Source organism: Bombina bombina, chromosome 8 (assembly GCF_027579735.1).
Source record: "Bombina bombina isolate aBomBom1 chromosome 8, aBomBom1.pri, whole genome shotgun sequence".
NCBI lineage: Eukaryota > Metazoa > Chordata > Amphibia > Anura > Bombinatoridae > Bombina > Bombina bombina.
The window spans coordinates 282,792,657-282,812,417 of NC_069506.1; the positions used below are offsets into that span (position 1 = coordinate 282,792,657).

At 42.3% G+C, this 19,761-nt stretch overlaps 1 protein-coding gene across 4 annotated transcripts in view; it reads left to right on the top strand.

The window, feature by feature from the left end:
• Positions 1-19,761, top strand: part of FEZ1 (fasciculation and elongation protein zeta 1) — a 150,105-nt gene that overhangs the window by 56,381 nt on the left and 73,963 nt on the right. For all 4 annotated transcript variants that reach the window (XM_053691413.1, XM_053691415.1, XM_053691414.1 and 1 more), the window contains exons 2-3: positions 217-577; positions 11,692-11,791. In XM_053691413.1, coding sequence (XP_053547388.1) covers positions 270-577; positions 11,692-11,791 — 408 coding nt within the window. In that variant the 5' untranslated portion in view covers positions 217-269. The remainder of the gene's footprint in view (positions 1-216; positions 578-11,691; positions 11,792-19,761) is intronic.

The following is a 19,761-nucleotide window of genomic DNA, read 5'->3' on the forward strand; positions in this document are numbered from 1 at the left end:
CGGTCCATATGAACACACAGTTCCCATAGACCGCAATATAAAGGCACTTTTCAGTGCTGTTTTTTTTTTTCTAACACCCCACTCCTACCAACTTTGGCCCCCAAAAACTGTCTAGTGCAGTTATTTTTTTACAATAATAATAAATAATACTGTAACTGTAATTATTGTATTGGAGACTTTCACTCTCTTACTCTTTGTTCCTTTGTGTCCTGACAGGCAAACTGAGAGACACACTGTCCCCCCAGGCTCCACCCCTGAGGTTTTCCGAGATGGAAGCCCCCCTGGTGTGCCTGGATGAGGAGTTTGAAGACATAAGGTCTTACTCTGAAGACCGAGAAGAGAAAAGCAGAAGTATCTACATGACATCCACCCACCACCTAGAAGATGCTTCATTGTCTGAGCTGGAAAACTTTAGCTCTGAGATCATCAGCTTCAAGTCCATGGAAGATCTTGTCAATGAGTTTGATGAAAAGCTTAATGTCTGCTTTAGGAACTACAATACCAAAACAGAAAACCTCGCCCCTGTGAAGAATCACTTGCAGATCCAAGAGGAGGAAGAGAGACTACGGGATGAAGAGTAAGTGGCACCTACTGACCCAAACTCTACTAGCATTATTCTCATTTATATATTAAGTGCTAACAAACTGACCCTTTGCTGCTGGTGAAAGTATTACATAAACAGGACGGAGACAATACAACCTGACTCTGTGCTGCTGTTGAGAGCATTACATAAACAGGACAGTGACAATACAACCTGACCCTGTGCTGCTGGTGAGAGCATTGCATAAACAGGACAGAGACAATACAACCTGACCCTGTGCCGCTGGTGAGAGCATTACATAAACAGGACAGTGACAATACAACCTGACACTCTGCTCCTGGTGAGAGCATTATATAAATAGGACAGGGACAAAACAACCTGACCCTCTGCTCCTGGTGAGAGCATTACATAAACAGGACAGAGACAATACAACCTGACCCTCTGCTATTGGTGAGAGCATTATATAAACAGGACAGTGACCATACAACCTGACCTTGTGCTGCTGGTGAGAGAATTACATAAACAGGGCAGGGACAATACAACCTGACCCTGTGCTTCTGGTGAGAGTATTACATAAACAGGACGGTGACAATATAACCTAACCATGTGCCACTGGTGAGGGCATTATATAAACAGGACAGGGACAATACAACCCGACCCTGTGCTACTGGTGAGAGCATTACATAAATAGGACAGTGACAATACAACCTGACCCTGTGCTGCTGGTGAGAGTATTACATAAACAGGACGGTGACAATACAACCTGACCCTGTGCTCCTGGTGAGAGTATTACATAAGCAGGACGGAGACAATACAACCTGACCCTGTGCCGCTGGTGAGAGCATTACATAAACAGGACAGTGACCATACAACTTGACATTGTGCTGCTGGTGAGAGTATTACATAAACAGGACAGTGACCATACAACCTGACCCTGTGCTGCTGGTGAGAGCATCACATAAACAGGACGGAGACGATACAACCTGACCCTGTGCTGCTGGTGAGAGCATTACATAAACAGGACAGTGACAATACAACCTGACCCTGTGCTGCTGGTGAGAGCATTACATAAACAGGACAGTGACAATACAACCTGACCCTGTGCTGCTGATGAGAGAATTACATAAACAGAACAGTGACAATATAACCTGACCCTGTGCTGCTGGTGAGAGCATTACATAAACAGGACAGTGACAATACAAACTGACCTTGTGCTGCTAGTGAGAGTATTACATAAACAGGACGGAGACAATACAACCTGACCCTGTGCTCCTGGTGAGAGTATTACATAAACAGGACAGTGACAATACAACCTGACCCTGTGCTGCTGGTGAGAGCATTACATAAACAGGACAGTGACAATACAACCTGACCTTGTGCTGCTAGTGAGAGTATTACATAAACAGGATGGAGACAATACAACCTGACCCTGTGCTCCTGGTGAGAGTATTACATAAACAGGACAGTGACAATACAACCTGACCTTGTGCTGCTAGTGAGAGTATTACATAAACAGGATGGAGACAATACAACCTGACCCTGTGCCGCTGGTCAGAGTATTACATAAACAGGACGGTAACAATACAACCTGACACTCTGCTCCTGGTGAGAGCATTACATAAACAGGACAGGGACAATACAACCTGACCCTCTGCTCCTGGTGAGAGCATTACATAAACAGGACAGAGACAATACAACCTGACCCTCTGCTATTGGTGAGAACATTACATAAACAGGGCAGGGACAATACAACCTGAACCTGTGCTTCTGGTGAGAGTATTACATAAACAGGACGGTGACAATATAACCTAACCATGTGCCACTGGTGAGGGCATTATATAAACAGGACAGGGACAATACAACCCGACCCTGTGCTACTGGTGAGAGTATTACATAAACAGGACTGTGACAATACAACCTGACCCTGTGCCGCTGGTGAGAGCATTACATAAACAGGATAGTGACAATACAACCTGACCCTGTGCTCCTGGTGAGAGCATTACATAAACAGGACAGTGACCATACAACCTGACCCTGTGCTGCTGGTGAGAGTATTACATAAACAGGACAGTGACAATATAACCTGACCCTGTGCCGCTGGTGAGAGTATAACATAAACAGGACGGTGACAATACAACCTGACCCTGTGCTGCTGGTGAGAGCATTACATAAACAGGACAGTGACAATACAACCTGACCCTGTTCCGCTGGTGAGAGTATTACATAAACAGGACAGTGACAATACAATCTGACCCTTTGCTGCTGGTGAGAGTATTACATAAACAGGACAGTGACAATACAACCTGACCCTGTGCTGCTGGTGAGAGCATTACATAAACAGGACGGAGACAATACAACCTGACCCTGTGCCGCTGGTGAGAGCATTACATAAACAGGACAGTGACCATACAACTTGACCTTGTGCTGCTGGTGAGAGTATTACATAAACAGGACAGTGACCATACAACCTGACCCTGTGCTGCTGGTGAGAGTATTGCATAAACAGGACAGTGACCATACAACCTGACCCTGTGCTGCTGAGGAGAGTATTGCATAAACAGGACAGTGACCATACAACCTGACCCTGTGCTGCTGGTGAGAGCATTACATAAACAGGACAGTGACCATACAACCTGACCTTGTGCTGCTGGTGAGAGAATTACATAAACAGGACAGAGACAATACAACCTTACCCTGTGCTGCTGATGAGAGAATTACATTAACAGGACAGAGACAATACAACCTTACCCTGTGCTCCTGGTGAGAGCATTACATAAACAGGACAGAGAAAATACAACCTGACCCTGTGCTGCTGATGAGAGAATTACATTAACAGGACAGAGACAATACAACCTTACCCTGTGCTCCTGGTGAGAGTATTACATAAACAGAACAGTGACAATACAACCTGACCTTGTGCTGCTAGTGAGAGTATTACATAAACAGGACGGAGACAATACAACCTGACCCTGTGCTCCTGGTGAGAGTATTACATAAACAGGACAGTGACAATACAACCTGACCTTGTGCTGCTAGTGAGAGTATTACATAAACAGGATGGAGACAATACAACCTGACCTTGTGCCGCTGGTGAGAGCATTACATAAACAGGACAGTGACAATACAACCTGACCCTGTGCCGCTGGTGAGAGCATTACATAAACAGGACAGTGACAATACAACCTGACCCTGTGCCGTTGGTGAGAGCATTACATAAACAGGACAGAGACAATACAACCTGACCCTGTGCCGCTGGTGAGAGCATTACATAAACAGGACAGTGACAATACAACCTGACACTCTGCTCCTGGTGAGAGCATTACATAAACAGGACAGAGACAATACAACCTGACCCTGTGCCGCTGGTGAGAGTATTACATAAACAGGACGGTAACAATACAACCTGACACTCTGCTCCTGGTGAGAGCATTATATAAATAGGACAGGGACAAAACAACCTGACCCTCTGCTCCTGGTGAGAGCATTACATAAACAGGATGGTAACAATACAACCTGACCCTCTGCTATTGGTGAGAGTATTACATAAACAGGACGGTGACAATATAACCTAACCATGTGCCACTGGTGAGGGCATTATATAAACAGGACAGGGACAATACAACCCGACCCTGTGCTACTGGTGAGAGTATTACATAAACAGGACTGTGACAATACAACCTGACCCTGTGCCGCTGGTGAGAGCATTACATAAACAGGACAGTGACAATACAACCTGACCCTGTGCTCCTGGTGAGAGCATTACATAAATAGGACAGTGACAATACAACCTGACCCTGTGCTGCTGGTGAGAGTATTACATAAACAGGACAGTGACAAAACAACCTGACCCTGTGCCGCTGGTGAGAGTATTACATAAACAGGACAGTGACAATACAACCTGACCCTGTGCTCTTGGTGAGAGTATTACATAAACAGCACAGTGACAATACAACCTGACCCTGTTCGCTGGTGAGAGCATTACATAAACAGGACAGTGACAATACAACCTGACCCTGTGCCGCTGGTGAGAGTATTACATAAACAGGACAGTGACAATACAACCTGACCCTGTGCTGCTGGTGAGAGTATTACATAAACAGGACTGTGACAATACAACCTGACCCTGTGCTCCTGGTGAGAGTATTACATAAACAGGACGGAGACAATACAACCTGACCCTGTGCCGCTGGTGAGAGCATTACATAAACAGGACAGTGACCATACAACTTGACCTTGTGCTGCTTGTGAGAGTATTACATAAACAGGACAGTGACCATACAACCTGACCCTGTGCTGCTGGTGAGAGTATTGCATAAACAGGACAGTGACCATACAACCTGACCCTGTGCTGCTGGTGAGAGCATCACATAAACAGGACGGAGACGATACAACCTGACCCTGTGCTGCTGGTGAGAGCATTACATAAACAGGACAGTGACAATACAACCTGACCCTGTGCTGCTGATGAGAGTATTACATAAACAGGACAGTGACCATACAACCTGACCCTGTGCTGCTGATGAGAGAATTACATAAACAGGACAGAGACAATACAACCTGACCCTGTGCTGCTGGTGAGAGCATTACATAAACAGGACAGTGACAATACAACCTTACCCTGTGCTCCTGGTGAGAGTATTACATAAACAGGACAGTGACAATACAACCTGACCCTGTGCTCCTGGTGAGAGTATTACATAAACAGGACAGTGACAATACAACCTGACCCTGTGCTGCTGGTGAGAGCATTACATAAACAGGACAGTGACAATACAACCTGACCTTGTGCTGCTAGTGAGAGTATTACATAAACAGGACGGAGACAATACAACCTGACCCTGTGCCGCTGGTGAGAGCATTATATAAACAGGACAGAGACAATACAACCTGACCCTTTGCTGCTAGTGAGAGTATTACATAAACAGGACAGGGACAAAACAACCTGACCCTGTGCTGCTGGTGAGAGCATTATATAAACAGGACAGTGACAATACAACCTGACCCTGTGCCGTTGGTGAGAGCCTTACATAAACAGGACAGTGACAATACAACCTGACCCTGTGCTCCTGGTGAGAGTATTACATAAATAGGACAGTGACAATACAACCTGACCCTGTGCTGCTGGTGAGAGCATTACATAAACAGGACAGTGACAATACAACCTGACCCTGTGCTGCTGGTGAGAGCATTACATAAATAGGACAGTGACAATACAACCTGACCCTGTGCTGCTGGTGAGAGCATTACATAAACAGGACAGTGACATTACAACCTGACCCTGTGCTTCTGGTGAGAGTATTACATAAACAGGACAGTGACAATACAACCTGACCCTGTGCTGCTGGTGAGAGCATTACATAAACAGGACAGTGACAATACAACCTGACCCTGTGCTCCTGGTGAGAGTATTACATAAACAGGACAGTGACAAAACAACCTGACCCTGTTCCGCTGGTGAGAGTATTACATAAACAGGACAGTGACAATACAACCTGACCTTGTGCTCCTGGTGAGAGCATTACATAAACAGAACAGTGACAATACAACCTGACCCTGTGCTGCTGGTGAGAGTATTACATAAACAGGACAGTGACAATACAACCTGACCCTGTGCTGCTGATGAGAGCATTACATAAACAGGACAGTGACCATACAACCTGACCATGTGCTGCTGGTGAGAGCATTACATAAACAGGACAGAGACAATACAACCTGACCCTGTGCTGCTGGTGAGATTATTACATAAACAGGACAGGGACAAAACAACCTGACCCTGTGCTGCTGGTGAGAGCATTATATAAACAGGACAGTGACAATACAACCTGACCCTGTGCCATTTGTGAGAGTATTACATAAACAGGACAGTGACAATACAACCTGACCCTGTGCTGCTGGTGAGAGCATTACATAAACAGGACAGTGACAATACAACCTGACCCTGTGCTGCTGGTGAGAGTATTACATAAACAGGACAGTCACAATACAACCTGACCCTGTGCTGCTAGTGAGAGCATTACATAAACAGGACAGTGACAATACAACCTGACACCCTGCTCCTGGTGAGAGCATTACATAAACAGGACAGTGACAATACAACCTGACCCTGTGTTGCTGGTGAGAGTATTACATAAACAGGACAGTGACAATACAACCTGACCCTGTGCCGCTGGTGAGATCATTACATAAACAGGACAGTGACAAAACAACCTCACCCTGTGCCGCTGGTGAGAGCATTACATAAACAGGACAGTGACAATACAACCTGACCCTGTGCTCCTGGTGAAAGTATTACATAAACAGGACAGTGACAAAACAACCTGACCCTGTGCCGCTGGTGAGAGCATTACATAAACAGAACAGTGACAATACAACCTGACCCTCTGCTGCTGGTGAGAGTATTACATAAACAGGACAGTGACAATACAACCTGACCCTGTGCTCCTGGTGAAAGTATTACATAAACAGGACAGTGACAATACAACCTGACCCTGTGCTGCTGGTGAGAGCATTACATAAACAGGACAGTGACAATACAACCTGACCCTCTGCTGCTGGTGAGAGTATTACATAAACAGGACAGTGACAATACAACCTGACCCTGTGCCGCTGGTGAGAGCATTACATAAATAGGACAGTGACAATACAACCTGACCTTGTGCTGCTGGTGAGAGTATTACATAAACAGGACAGTGACAATACAACCTGACCCTGTGCTCCTGGTGAGAGTATTACATAAACAGGACGGAGAAAATACAACCTGACCCTGTGCTCCTGGTGAGAGTATTACATAAACAGGACGGAGAAAATACAACCTGACCCTGTGCCGCTGGTGAGAGTATTACATAAACAGGACAGTGACCATACAACCTGACCCTGTGCTGCTGGTGAGAGCATTACATAAACAGGATGGAGACAATACAACCTGACCCTGTGCCGCTGGTGAGAGCATTACATAAACAGGACAGTGACAATACAACCTGACCCTGTGCCGCTGGTGAGAGTATTGTATGTTCTATCTGAATCATGATAGGTAAAATGTGGGTACCATGTCCCTTTAAGGATATATTTACGATCCAGGATAGATTTGTAAAGTAAAACTGTTGCACAATCTCTGCAGCATATACTGTGTCTGCTGTAAAAATCACACACCTAGATTACGAGTTTTGCGCTATAGAGGGTGCGAAACGGATGCAACAAAAGTTGCGTTATTTCACCCTTTCATAGCGCTGCCATTACGAGTTTCTGAAAAGCCTCCATGTGCGTGAAAAATGGTGTCGATAAGCTCCATACCACACATAATCCAAGGGCTGAAAAATAGACATGAGGAGAAGGTGTTAGAAAAAAAAAATAACACCTGAAATGCGGAATAGCGATCGCCGTAACGCAACCCCATTGATGTCTATGGGGAAAAAAAAAAGTTACGTTTAAACCTAACACCCTAACATAAACCCCCAAGTCTAAACACCCCTAATCTGCTGCCCCCGACATCGCCAACACAAAAATAGAGTTATTAACCCCTAATCTGCCGCTCCCGACATTTCAGACACCAAAATAAAGTTATTTACCCATAATCTGCCGCTCCCGACATTGCCGCCACTAATAAGTTATTAACCCCTATTCCGTTGCTCCCTAACATCGCCGCCACTAATAAATGTTATTACCCCTAAACCTCTGGCCTCCCACATCACCGCCACTAAATAAACCTATTAACCCCTAAACCGCCAGCCCCCCACATCGCAATTTTTTTAAAACTATTAACCCCTAAACCTAACAACCCCCTAACTTTATATTAAAATTACAATATCCCTATCTTAAAATAAATAAAAACTTACCTGTGAAATTAAAAAAACCTAAGTTTGAACTAACAATTAGCCTAACATAACTATTATACTAAACTATTATACTAAAATTAAAATAACTACCAATTAAAAAAACTAAATTACACATTAAAAAAAACTAACACTACTAAAAAAAATTAAGTCTAAAATTACAAAAAATAAAAGATACTAAATAACAAAAAATAACAAACACTAAATTAAGAAAAATAACAAACAAAATTATCAAAAATAAAAACAATTACACCTAATCTAATAGCCCTATAAAAATAAAAAAGTCCCCCCAAAATAAAAACACCCCCTAACCTACAATAAACTACCAATAGGCCTTAAAAGGTCCCTTTGTAGGGCATTGCCCTAAAGAAATCCGTTCTTTTACATTGAAAAAAAATAAAAAGACCCCCCCAACAGTAAAACCCACCACCCAACCAACCACCCAAAATAAAAAACCTAACTCTAACAAAAACCTAAACTACCCATTGCCCTGAAAAGGGCATTTGTATGGGCATTTCTCTTAAAAGGGCATTCATCTCTTTTAAAAAAAAAACCCTAATCTAAAAGAAAAAACACCCCAAAAAAGTAAAAAAAAAACCTAACACTAACCCCCGAAGATCCAATCACAGTTTCTGAAGTCCGGACATCCATCCTCATCCAGGCGGCGATAAGTCTAAAATATTGTATTTTTAATTTAAAGTTAGGGGATGATAGGTTTAGGGGTTAATAGTTTCATTTATTAGTGGCTTTGTGGGGGGGCTGGCGGTTTAGGGGTTTATAGGTTTAGTTAGTAGTGGCGATGTGGGGGACTGGCGGTTTAGGGGTTTATAGGTTTAGTTATCAGTGGCTTTGTGGGGGGGCTGGCGGTTTAGGGGTTTATAGGTTTAGTTAGTAGTGGCGATGTGGGGGGCTGGCGGTTTAGGGGTTAATAGGTTTAGTTAGTTGCAGCGATGTCGGGGAGCAGTGGAATAGGGGTTAATAATTTTATTATAGCGGCGGGGATGTGGGTGGGTGGGTAGCCTATGGCAGATTAGGGGTTAATAAGTTTTAAATAGTGTTTGCGATGCGGGAGGGCCTTTAGGGGTTAATAGGTCGTTTATGGGTGTTAGTGTACTTTGTAACAGTTTAGTTATGAGTTTTGTGAAACATTTTTGTTACACAAAATCCATAACTACTGCTCTCAGATGGCGTTCCAGCATTAACCTCTAGCGTCGGTGAGTGTTCCAGCATTAACCTCTAGCGTTGGTGAGCGTTCCAGCATTAACCTCTAGCGTTGGTGAGCATTCCAGCATTAACCTCTAGCGTCAGTGAGCGTTCCAGCATTAACCTCTAGCGTAGGTGAGCGTTCCGGCATTATCCCCTAGCATCTGTGAGCATTCCGGCATTCAGCTCTAGCGTTGGTGAGCTCTCCGGCATTAATCTCTAGCGTTAGTGAACATTCTGGCATTAACTTCTAGTGCCGGTGAGCGTTCCAGCATTAACCTCAAGCACTGGTGAGCGCTCCGGCAATAACCTCTAGCGTTGGTGAGCGTTCCGGCATTAACCTCTAGCGTCGGTGAGCATTCCGGCATTAGACCTTAAGCAATGGTTAGCGATCTGGCATTGACCTTTAGCGTCGGTGAGCATTCCGGCATTAACTTTAAGCAGTGGGGAGCGCTCCGACATTAACCTCTAGTGTTGGTGAACATTCTGGGCATTAACCTCTAGCATTGCTGAGTGTTCCGGCATTGACCTCAAGCATTGCTGAGCATTCCGGCATTAACCTCCATGCATTGGTGAGCACTCTGGCATTAACCTCTAGCGTCGGTGAGCGCTCCGACATTAACCTCTTGCGTCAGTGAGAGTTCTGGCATTAACCTCTAGCATTATTGAAAGCTCTGGCATTAACCTCTAGCTTTCGGTGATCGTTCCGACATTAATCTCTTGCGTCGATGAGCGATCCGGCATTAACCTCTAGCATTAGAGAGTGCTCTGGCATTAACCTCTAGCGTCGGTGAGCGTTACGGCATTTACCTCTAGCATTGGTGAGCATTCTGGAATTAACCTCTAGCATTGGTGAGCGGTCCGGCATTAACCTCTAGCGTCGGTGAGTGCTCCAGCATTAACCTCTAGAGTCAGGGAACATTCTGGCATTAACCTCTAGTGTCAGTGATCTTTCTGGCATTAACCTCTATAGTTACGTGAGGTGCACTTTACGTGATATCTCGCACATAACAGCTATTTGCAAAGTAACAAACACATTCATTAAAAATGCAACAACTTCCGATACACACACAGTTTATGTAACTGTAAAATAGTCACATGTTTGTTATGGTAAATGGGTCTTGCTCGGTAATAGGTTTCTCACAGATCTCAGACATGGATGAAGGGCTGGCTGGTTAGGAGTTTTCACAGCATAAAGACTCTATAGCAGACCCCCCATACGTCCCTATTTAAAACAGACCGTCCCTGATTCTAAACCCTGTTCTGCTGTACTTCTGTCACAGTCATATGTCCCTATTTGCAGAATTCCCCTTAGCTCTACCCACATAGTAAGACACGTCCACAAACTGCCCAGACACATCCACTGACCACCCAGACTCATCCACAATCCCTCCCACTAATCACCCATGATTCCACCCCTGCACACACAGCTCCGCCCATAAAACAGTAATGGGTCCCCATCAACCTCCCTGATATCCCGCTACAAGTGTACTGTTGGGAGGTTTGCTATAGCCCCTGTAAAGCATAACATTTTTGTATCTTACTAGCAGGCCTGCATTTTTTTACAAGGCAAACAGGGCCTCTTGCTCTGGGGGGTCCACACTGTCATCAGAGGTGACGGTATGAGAAGGTGCAATGTGCATCCTATATTTAGTTTATGTGGAAGTGTTTATGGTATCAGGAGGTGTAATATACAGTGTTATTCTTTATATAGGGCACAAAGAATGTTTTGATAGATAGGGGCAGGGCATACTGAGCAGCAGGCGTGTCACGAACATACAGCAGTATCTCTGTATAGCGAGCAACAGACGTGTCACTGATATACAGCAGTATCTCTGTATACCGAGCAGCAGGCGTGTCACTGACATACAGCAGTATCTCTGTATACCAAGCAGCAGACGTGTCACTGACATACAGCAGTATCTCTGTATATTTCTGACCCAGTCACCTCCCTGTATTAATCACTGGGGTTGGGATCAGAGCTGTGGAATATAAGCACAATTATTGTGCCGTTGTTTCCTGCAGTAATAAGTGACTTCATCTCTGGACATTAAATGAACATTTGCTCCCTGTGGCTGATCACAGCTGACAACTAACAAAGGGATCTTTTATTTGCAGGGTCTGGGACGCACTCACGGACAATTATATCCCTTTAACAGGCGACAACTGGAGAGATCAGAGCCTCGAATCACTGAATGGGAACATGTCGGACTCAGAGGTATTTATAGCACTGTGGTATTCACTGAAGTGTCTTTAAAACATATTTTTCTTAACATTTGTTTGTATTACTTGTACTTTTGTGCTATGTTGTGTTGTTTACTGTTGTGTTGTGATGTGTTGTGTAATGTTGTGTTATGTTATTTTGTGATGTCTTATGTTGTGTTGTTTACTGTTGTGATGTGTTGTGTAATGTTGTGTTATGTTATTTTGTGATGTCTTATGTTGTGTTGTGATGTGTTGTTATGTTTTGTTGTGTTATGCTGTGATATGTTGTAATGTGTTGTTCTTGTGTACTGTTATGTTATGTTGTGTTGTAATGTATTGTTTACTGTTGTGCTATGTTGTATTATGTAATGTGTTGTGTTATCCACATTAAAGAAAAAGTAGAATCCGGACTTGTAAAAATGAACTTTTATTGTAGAAGTTTAAAACGGAGATGCACACAGTAAGGAGCAAACATACAAGCGCAGCACTATCCGGCTAACGCGTTTCGGCTTTCAGCCGTAATCATAGCCATACTAGATTAACTCTCACACACTCTTAAAAAGGAAATAAAACCGCTCTATTGGTGAAAGCATGCCGCGCCTCCAGCTATGCTCCTTATCATAGGTTAGTTAATTAAGCTAGCAGTAGCCAATAACATGTTTCCTAATATGCAGAGCTGAAATGTTTAACAAATATATACAAAGTTACCACTTAAGAGATATACTTTGGAAACAAATATGTACAGTTATAGACCACTTGAGATGAAACAAAACCAATGCAGATATATATGAATATTAACAAAAAGTAGCAACTAGTAATGTTAGATATTATTTTTATTATTATCGGTTATTTGTAGAGCGCCAGCAGATTCTGCAGCGCTACCATGTGGGGCATATTTATCAAGCTCTGTGTGGAGCTTGATGCCCCGTGTTTCTGGCGAGCCTCCAGGCTCGCCGGAAACACAAGTTATGAAGCAGCGGTCTAAAGACCACTGCTCCATAACCTGTCTGCCTGCTCTGAGGCGGCGGAAAGACATCGCCGGAAATCAACCCGATCGGGTTGATTGACACCCCCTGCTAGCGGCCGATTGTCCGCGAATTAGCAGGGGGCGACATTGCACCAGCAGTTTACAAGAACTGCTGGTGCAATGATAAATACAGAGAGCGTATGCTGTCGGCATGTATCGATGTGCAGCAGACATGATCCGCAATATCGGATCATGTCTGCTCGCGCAATGATAATTCGGCCCCTGTGGATAGCAAAAAATCTAAGCAAACAAGACAATATGTTTTCATATGAGATGCAGAATACTAATACATTTAATCCTGCTTGATATAATTATAAACACCACTGTAGATCTAATCCCAGAAATGTATAAGATCATAACGTGAGTTTAGACCTTCAGGGATTCTAGTTTTTAAACAAAAGATCCAATGGGTCTCTCTCTTAGCTATAAGTCCCCACCTCGTTTAGGTTAGAATACCTTTTCAATAATGTTCCAACTAAAGTGTTGGACCAGGGGTGTGTTGTGTTATGCCTTATATGATGTGTTGTGTTGGGTAACAAGAACTAATTACTAAAAACAGGGGAGTTAGTGATTGTCATTAATAAGGGCTGCAGTAGCCAAAATAACCCACCCACCATTATACCTAACACTAATCTACACACCCCATAAAATAAAAAACCCACCCAAAAAAAAAACAAAAAACTTTAACCCTATCACAAATAAATTACAATAATTCAGCTCTTTTTCACAAAAAAATCAATTACACCCCCCCTCTACAATACAAGTAACCTACACCCCCCAAAATTACAATCTACCTAAAAAAACTCTCCTTAAAAATAAAAACAATTCAAACAACCCTAACTAAAACAACAAAAGTTGTACTCACCGCTGGAATATCTGGCACCTCTTGATCTGATGTTGGGATCTCTTCGTACCCGGCTCCTGGTACCGAGGAACCATCTTCGCAGAGGTGGACTTCAGTGGCCTCTTCCGCTGCATCCTCGCTGCAATCTTCAGCCACGTTGAGGCCCTCTTCGTCCCGACTCCTGGCACTGGGGCCCCATCTTTGCGGCGGAGGATGCAGACTTTGACGGCCTCTTCCGCTGCCTCCGCATCTTCTTTTCTTCGAGTCTCTTCCACAAGCCCTGGTCTTCATGTGGTCACCACCGCACACTATATATAGGGGTCTTACTTAATCCCGATTGGCTGATTTTGTTTAAACTTCCTGAAATCCCAACCCTAACTAACAACCTTATGACATCAGTCAGGAAGTGATATAGTGACACTGATGAACAGCGATGTCACTGGGACAGTGACATTAAATGAGATTGAAGGAGATTTCTGTCTCAAGGGAAACCTCAGGTCTATGCTGCAGTGCGACTTCCTGGCACACACATAATATTCTGTGTCATTAGGACATACGGTCACCCAGTCACTGTAGATAATACTAAATAAGTATAAAACTGCTTTTAGGTGTGTCAGAGTCTAATTGAGTCTAAATAGTTTAATCCTTTAGCTTTTGTTTGCAAATTATGCTCCATAATTATTTATGCAGGTGTATGCTAAATAGCAGGGCTAGTGTTCCGTCAAAATTTGCTCCCTCGTCAAGATTTGCTAGCTGGATGTGCGCATGCATACAATTATGTAATCGCACTGCTCATATGTTTGCAAACAATGTGTGGAATGCGATTACGTAATTAGAAGCATGCGCATATTGTGAATATTAATAAGTGTTTTACATGTGGAGACGCTTCATTTAATTTGTTTTACATGTGCACAGCAGCCAAGTAAAAAAGGTTGCGTAATTAAAGAAAACATACTCTGTACAATTTCCAATCAGCATGTTTAACTGCGCAGGCGCGCATGTACATGGCGTCTTTAATAACAAAATGCTAGTAATTTAGTCCTCCCTCCTCGAGATGTGCTACCTTAATCTGCGCTTGCTTCTAATTATGTAATCACATTCCAAACATATGTGGAGTGCGATTACGTAATTGTACGCATGCGCACATCCAGGTAGCAAATCTCGATGACGGAGCAAAATCTGACAGAACACCTGTACTATTTCCCAAGGCTATGATGGCGGCATGTTGTACCCGGACGGTTTATTCCAGCTACTCTTTGTTTCTTTCACCTTGGTTTGCCTACGTAACTACCTTGTCCTGTGGGCCTGATCTCTGTTTTGCACCTGGTCTTTGGGAATTGTAGCTGGTCAGTGACTCTGCAGACAATGTGATTGGTCAGAACAATTCACAGAGAGCTTTGTGTATTGTTTAAATCAAACCAATGCAGTCATTTATTATAATTATTATTATTATTATTATCATCATCATTATCATCATTGCAGAGTATAAGCTAAACCTTCTCCTGCACACTCTTTGTTATTAATTTGAGATATTCGACCACTTATAGGTTTAATAGATGAAGTGTTTAATCTTTAAATCAAAAAACTGGTAATAACGTTCCCTTGTGCAAAGCAACTGTTTTATAAAATGAGATTTCTAAGTGATCCACAATAAACTCAGGTACAGAACATGTGTGGTAACCTTTACAACTGGAATATAATCTGTCGGACTGTTTAGCAGAAGGATGTATCATAAAGCAGTAAAGCTGTGCACATTCGGCCATACCAGGGATTACTTCTGGACTAATGCCCTTACCTTGAATTGTATGAATATTTCATTATTAGTGGAAATGCTTTTACTATTTGCCCTCAAGGGAACTCAGCAAATGGAATATAATGAGTAGCAGAGTTTTTGCCAAATACTGTTTGCTAAGAGCAAGTTGTTCCATTCAACCTGACGACTCCTGAGAAGGAAAAACATTTACTGGAACTCAAACAGCTGAATCAGGAAAGAAAGATTAACAAAATGATAGCGGAACAGAAACCTATAGTGAATCACATGAAACCCAATGGATTTAAGTTTTTATAACATGGAGCCACAACCAAATCTATTAATGACCACTGCTGACTCAGTTCCTCACACACAAATTAAGTGGCCATAAGGAAGAGTCATTAATGACAATAAGTTCCCTTTTTGTTGTAGTTTTATATGAAAACTCAGAATGCTTTACAGTTAATGGAGAAAGAAAATTGCAGCCGTCTGTGACCAAAATCTACTTTAGGCCTTTAACAATTGGGTAAATTCAAACAAAATTATCCCAACGCGTTTTGTAGCTGTTGTACAGTTATGTGGTTTAACAACTGTCATTATGTGATCCCTGTGGTACTGAGAGCTCCAAGGTACCCTATATGACCTTAATAACTATACAAATGTGTATGTATGTTTGTGCATATGTATGTTTGTGCATATGTATGTTTGTGTGTATGAGTGTATGTATGTGTTTGTATGAGTGTATGTATGTGTGTGTGTGTATGCTGTGTGTATATGTTTAAATTTGTAGTAGACATGCAGAGACAGAGATCGGTATACACAGTCTTATGTACAGTCTTGCGTAACAGTATCAGTAGGTACAGATCAGTATACACAGTCTTATGTACAGTCTTGTGTAACGGTATCAGTAGGTACAGATCAGTATACACAGTCTTATGTACAGTCTTGTGTAACGGTATCAGTAGGTACAGATCGGTATACACAGTCACAGTCTTATGTACAGTCTCGTGTAACGGTATCAGTAGGTACAGATCAGTATACACAGTTTTATGTACAGTCTCGTGTAACGGTATCAGTAGGTACAGATCGGTATACACAGTCTTATGTACAGTCTTGTGTAACGGTATCAGTAGGTACAGATCAGTATAGACAGTCTTATGTACAGTCTTGTGTAACGGTATCAGTAGGTACAGATCGGTATACACAGTCACAGTCTTATGTACAGTCTCGTGTAACGGTATCAGTAGGTACAGATCAGTATACACAGTTTTATGTACAGTCTCGTGTAACGGTATCAGTAGGTACAGATCGGTATACACAGTCTTATGTACAGTCTTGTGTAACGGTATCAGTAGGTACAGATCAGTATACACAGTCTTATGTACTGTCTCACGTAACGGTATCAGTAGGTACAGATCGGTATACACAGTCTTATGTACAGTCTAGTGTAACGGTATCAGTAGGTACAGATCGGTATACACAGTCTTATGTACAGTCTTGTGTAACGGTATCAGTAGGTACAGATCAGTATACACAGACTTATGTACAGTCTCACGTAACGGTATCAGTAGGTACAGATCGGTATACACAGTCTTATGTACAGTCTTGTGTAACGGTATCAGTAGGTACAGATCGGTATACACAGTCTTATGTACAGTCTCGTGTAACGGTATCAGTAGGTACAGATCGGTATACACAGTCTTATGTACAGTCTCACGTAACGGTATCAGTAGGTACAGATCGGTATACACAGTCTTATGTACAGTCTCGTGTAACGGTATCAGTAGGTACAGATCAGTATACACAGTCTTATGTACAGTCTTGTGTAACAGTATCAGTAGGTACAGATCAGTATACACAGTCTTATGTACAGTCTCACGTAACGGTATCAGTAGGTACAGATCGGTATACACAGTCTTATGTACAGTCTTGTGTAATGGTATCAGTAGGTACAGATCAGTATACAGTCTTATGTACAGTCTCACGTAACGGTATCAGTAGGTACAGATCGGTATACACAGTCTTATGTACAGTCTTGTGTAACGGTATCAGTAGGTACAGATCAGTATACACAGTTTTATGTACAGTCTTGTGTAACGGTATCAGTAAGTACAGATCAGTATACACAGTCTTATGTACAGTCTCACGTAACGGTATCAGTAGGTACAGATCAGTTACACAGTATTATGCACAGTCTCACGTAACGGTATCAGTAGGTACAGATCGGTATACACAGTCACAGTCTTATGTACAGTCTCACGTAACGGTATCAGTAGGTACAGATCGGTATACACAGTCTTATGTACAGTCTTGTGTAACAGTATCAGTAGGTACAGATCAGTATACACAGTCTTATGTACAGTCTTGTGTAACGGTATCAGTAGGTACAGATCGGTATACACAGTCGTATGTACAGTCTTGTGTAATAGTATCAGTAGGTACAGATCAGTATACACAATCTTATGTACAGTCTTGTGTAACGGTATCAGTAGGTACAGATCGGTATACACAGTCGTATGTACAGTCTTGTGTAATAGTATCAGTAGGTACATATCAGTTACACAGTATTATGTACAGTCTCACGTAACGGTATCAGTAGGTACATATCAGTTACACAGTATTATGTACAGTCTCACGTAACGGTATCAGTAGGTACATATCAGTTACACAGTATTATGTACAGTCTTGTGTAATAGTATCAGAAGGGACAGATCAGTTACACAGTCTTATGTACAGTCTCACGTAACGGTATCAGTAGGTACATATCAGTTACACAGTATTATGTACAGTCTCACGTAACGGTATCAGTAGGTACATATCAGTTACACAGTATTATGTACAGTCTCACGTAACGGTATCAGTAGGTACAGATCAGTATACACAGTATTATGTACAGTCTCACGTAACGGTATCAGTAGGTACATATCAGTTACACAGTATTATGTACAGTCTCACGTAACGGTATCAGTAGGTACATATCAGTTACACAGTATTATGTACAGTCTCACGTAACGGTATCAGTAGGTACATATCAGTTACACAGTATTATGTACAGTCTCACGTAACGGTATCAGTAGGTACATATCAGTTACACAGTATTATTATGTACAGTCTCACGTAACGGTATCAGTAGGTACATATCAGTTACACAGTATTATGTACAGTCTCACGTAACGGTATCAGTAGGTACAGATCGGTATACACAGTCTTATGTACAGTCTTGTGTAACAGTATCAGTAGGTACAGATCAGTATACACAGTCTTATGTACAGTCTTGTGTAACGGTATCAGTAGGTACAGATCAGTATACACAGTCTTATGTACAGTCTTGTGTAACGGTATCAGTAGGTACAGATCGGTATACACAATCTTATGTACAGTCTTGTGTAACGGTATCAGTAGGTACAGATCAGTATACACAATCTTATGTACAGTCTCATGTAACGGTATCAGTAGGTACATATCAGTTACACAGTATTATGTACAGTCTCACGTAACGGTATCAGTAGGTACATATCAGTTACACAGTATTATGTACAGTCTCACGTAACGGTATCAGTAGGTACATATCAGTTACACAGTATTATGTACAGTCTCACGTAACGGTATCAGTAGGTACATATCAGTTACACAGTATTATGTACAGTCTCATGTAACGGTATCATTAGGTACATATCAGTTACACAGTATTATGTACAGTCTCACGTAACGGTATCAGTAGGTACATATCAGTTACACAGTATTATGTACAGTCTCATGTAACGGTATCATTAGGTACATATCAGTTACACAGTATTATGTACAGTCTTGTGTAACGGTATTAGTAGGTACAGATCGGTATACACAGTCTTATGTACAGTCTTGTGTAACGGTATCAGTAGGTACAGATCGGTATACACAATCTTATGTACAGTCTTGTGTAACGGTATCAGTAGGTACAGATCAGTATACACAGTCTTATGTACAGTCTTGTGTAACGGTATCAGTAGGTACAGATCAGTATACAGTCTTATGTACAGTCTTGTGTAATAGTATCAGAAGGGACAGATCAGTTACACAGTATTATGTACAGTCTCACGTAACGGTATCAGTAGGTACATATCAGTTACACAGTATTATTATGTACAGTCTCACGTAACGGTATCAGTAGGTACATATCAGTTACACAGTATTATGTACAGTCTCACGTAACGGTATCAGTAGGTACATATCAGTTACACAGTATTATGTACAGTCTCATGTAACGGTATCAGTAGGTACATATCAGTTACACAGTATTATGTACAGTCTTGTGTAACGGTATCAGTAGGTACAGATCAGTATACACAGTCTTATGTACAGTCTCACGTAACGGTATCAGTA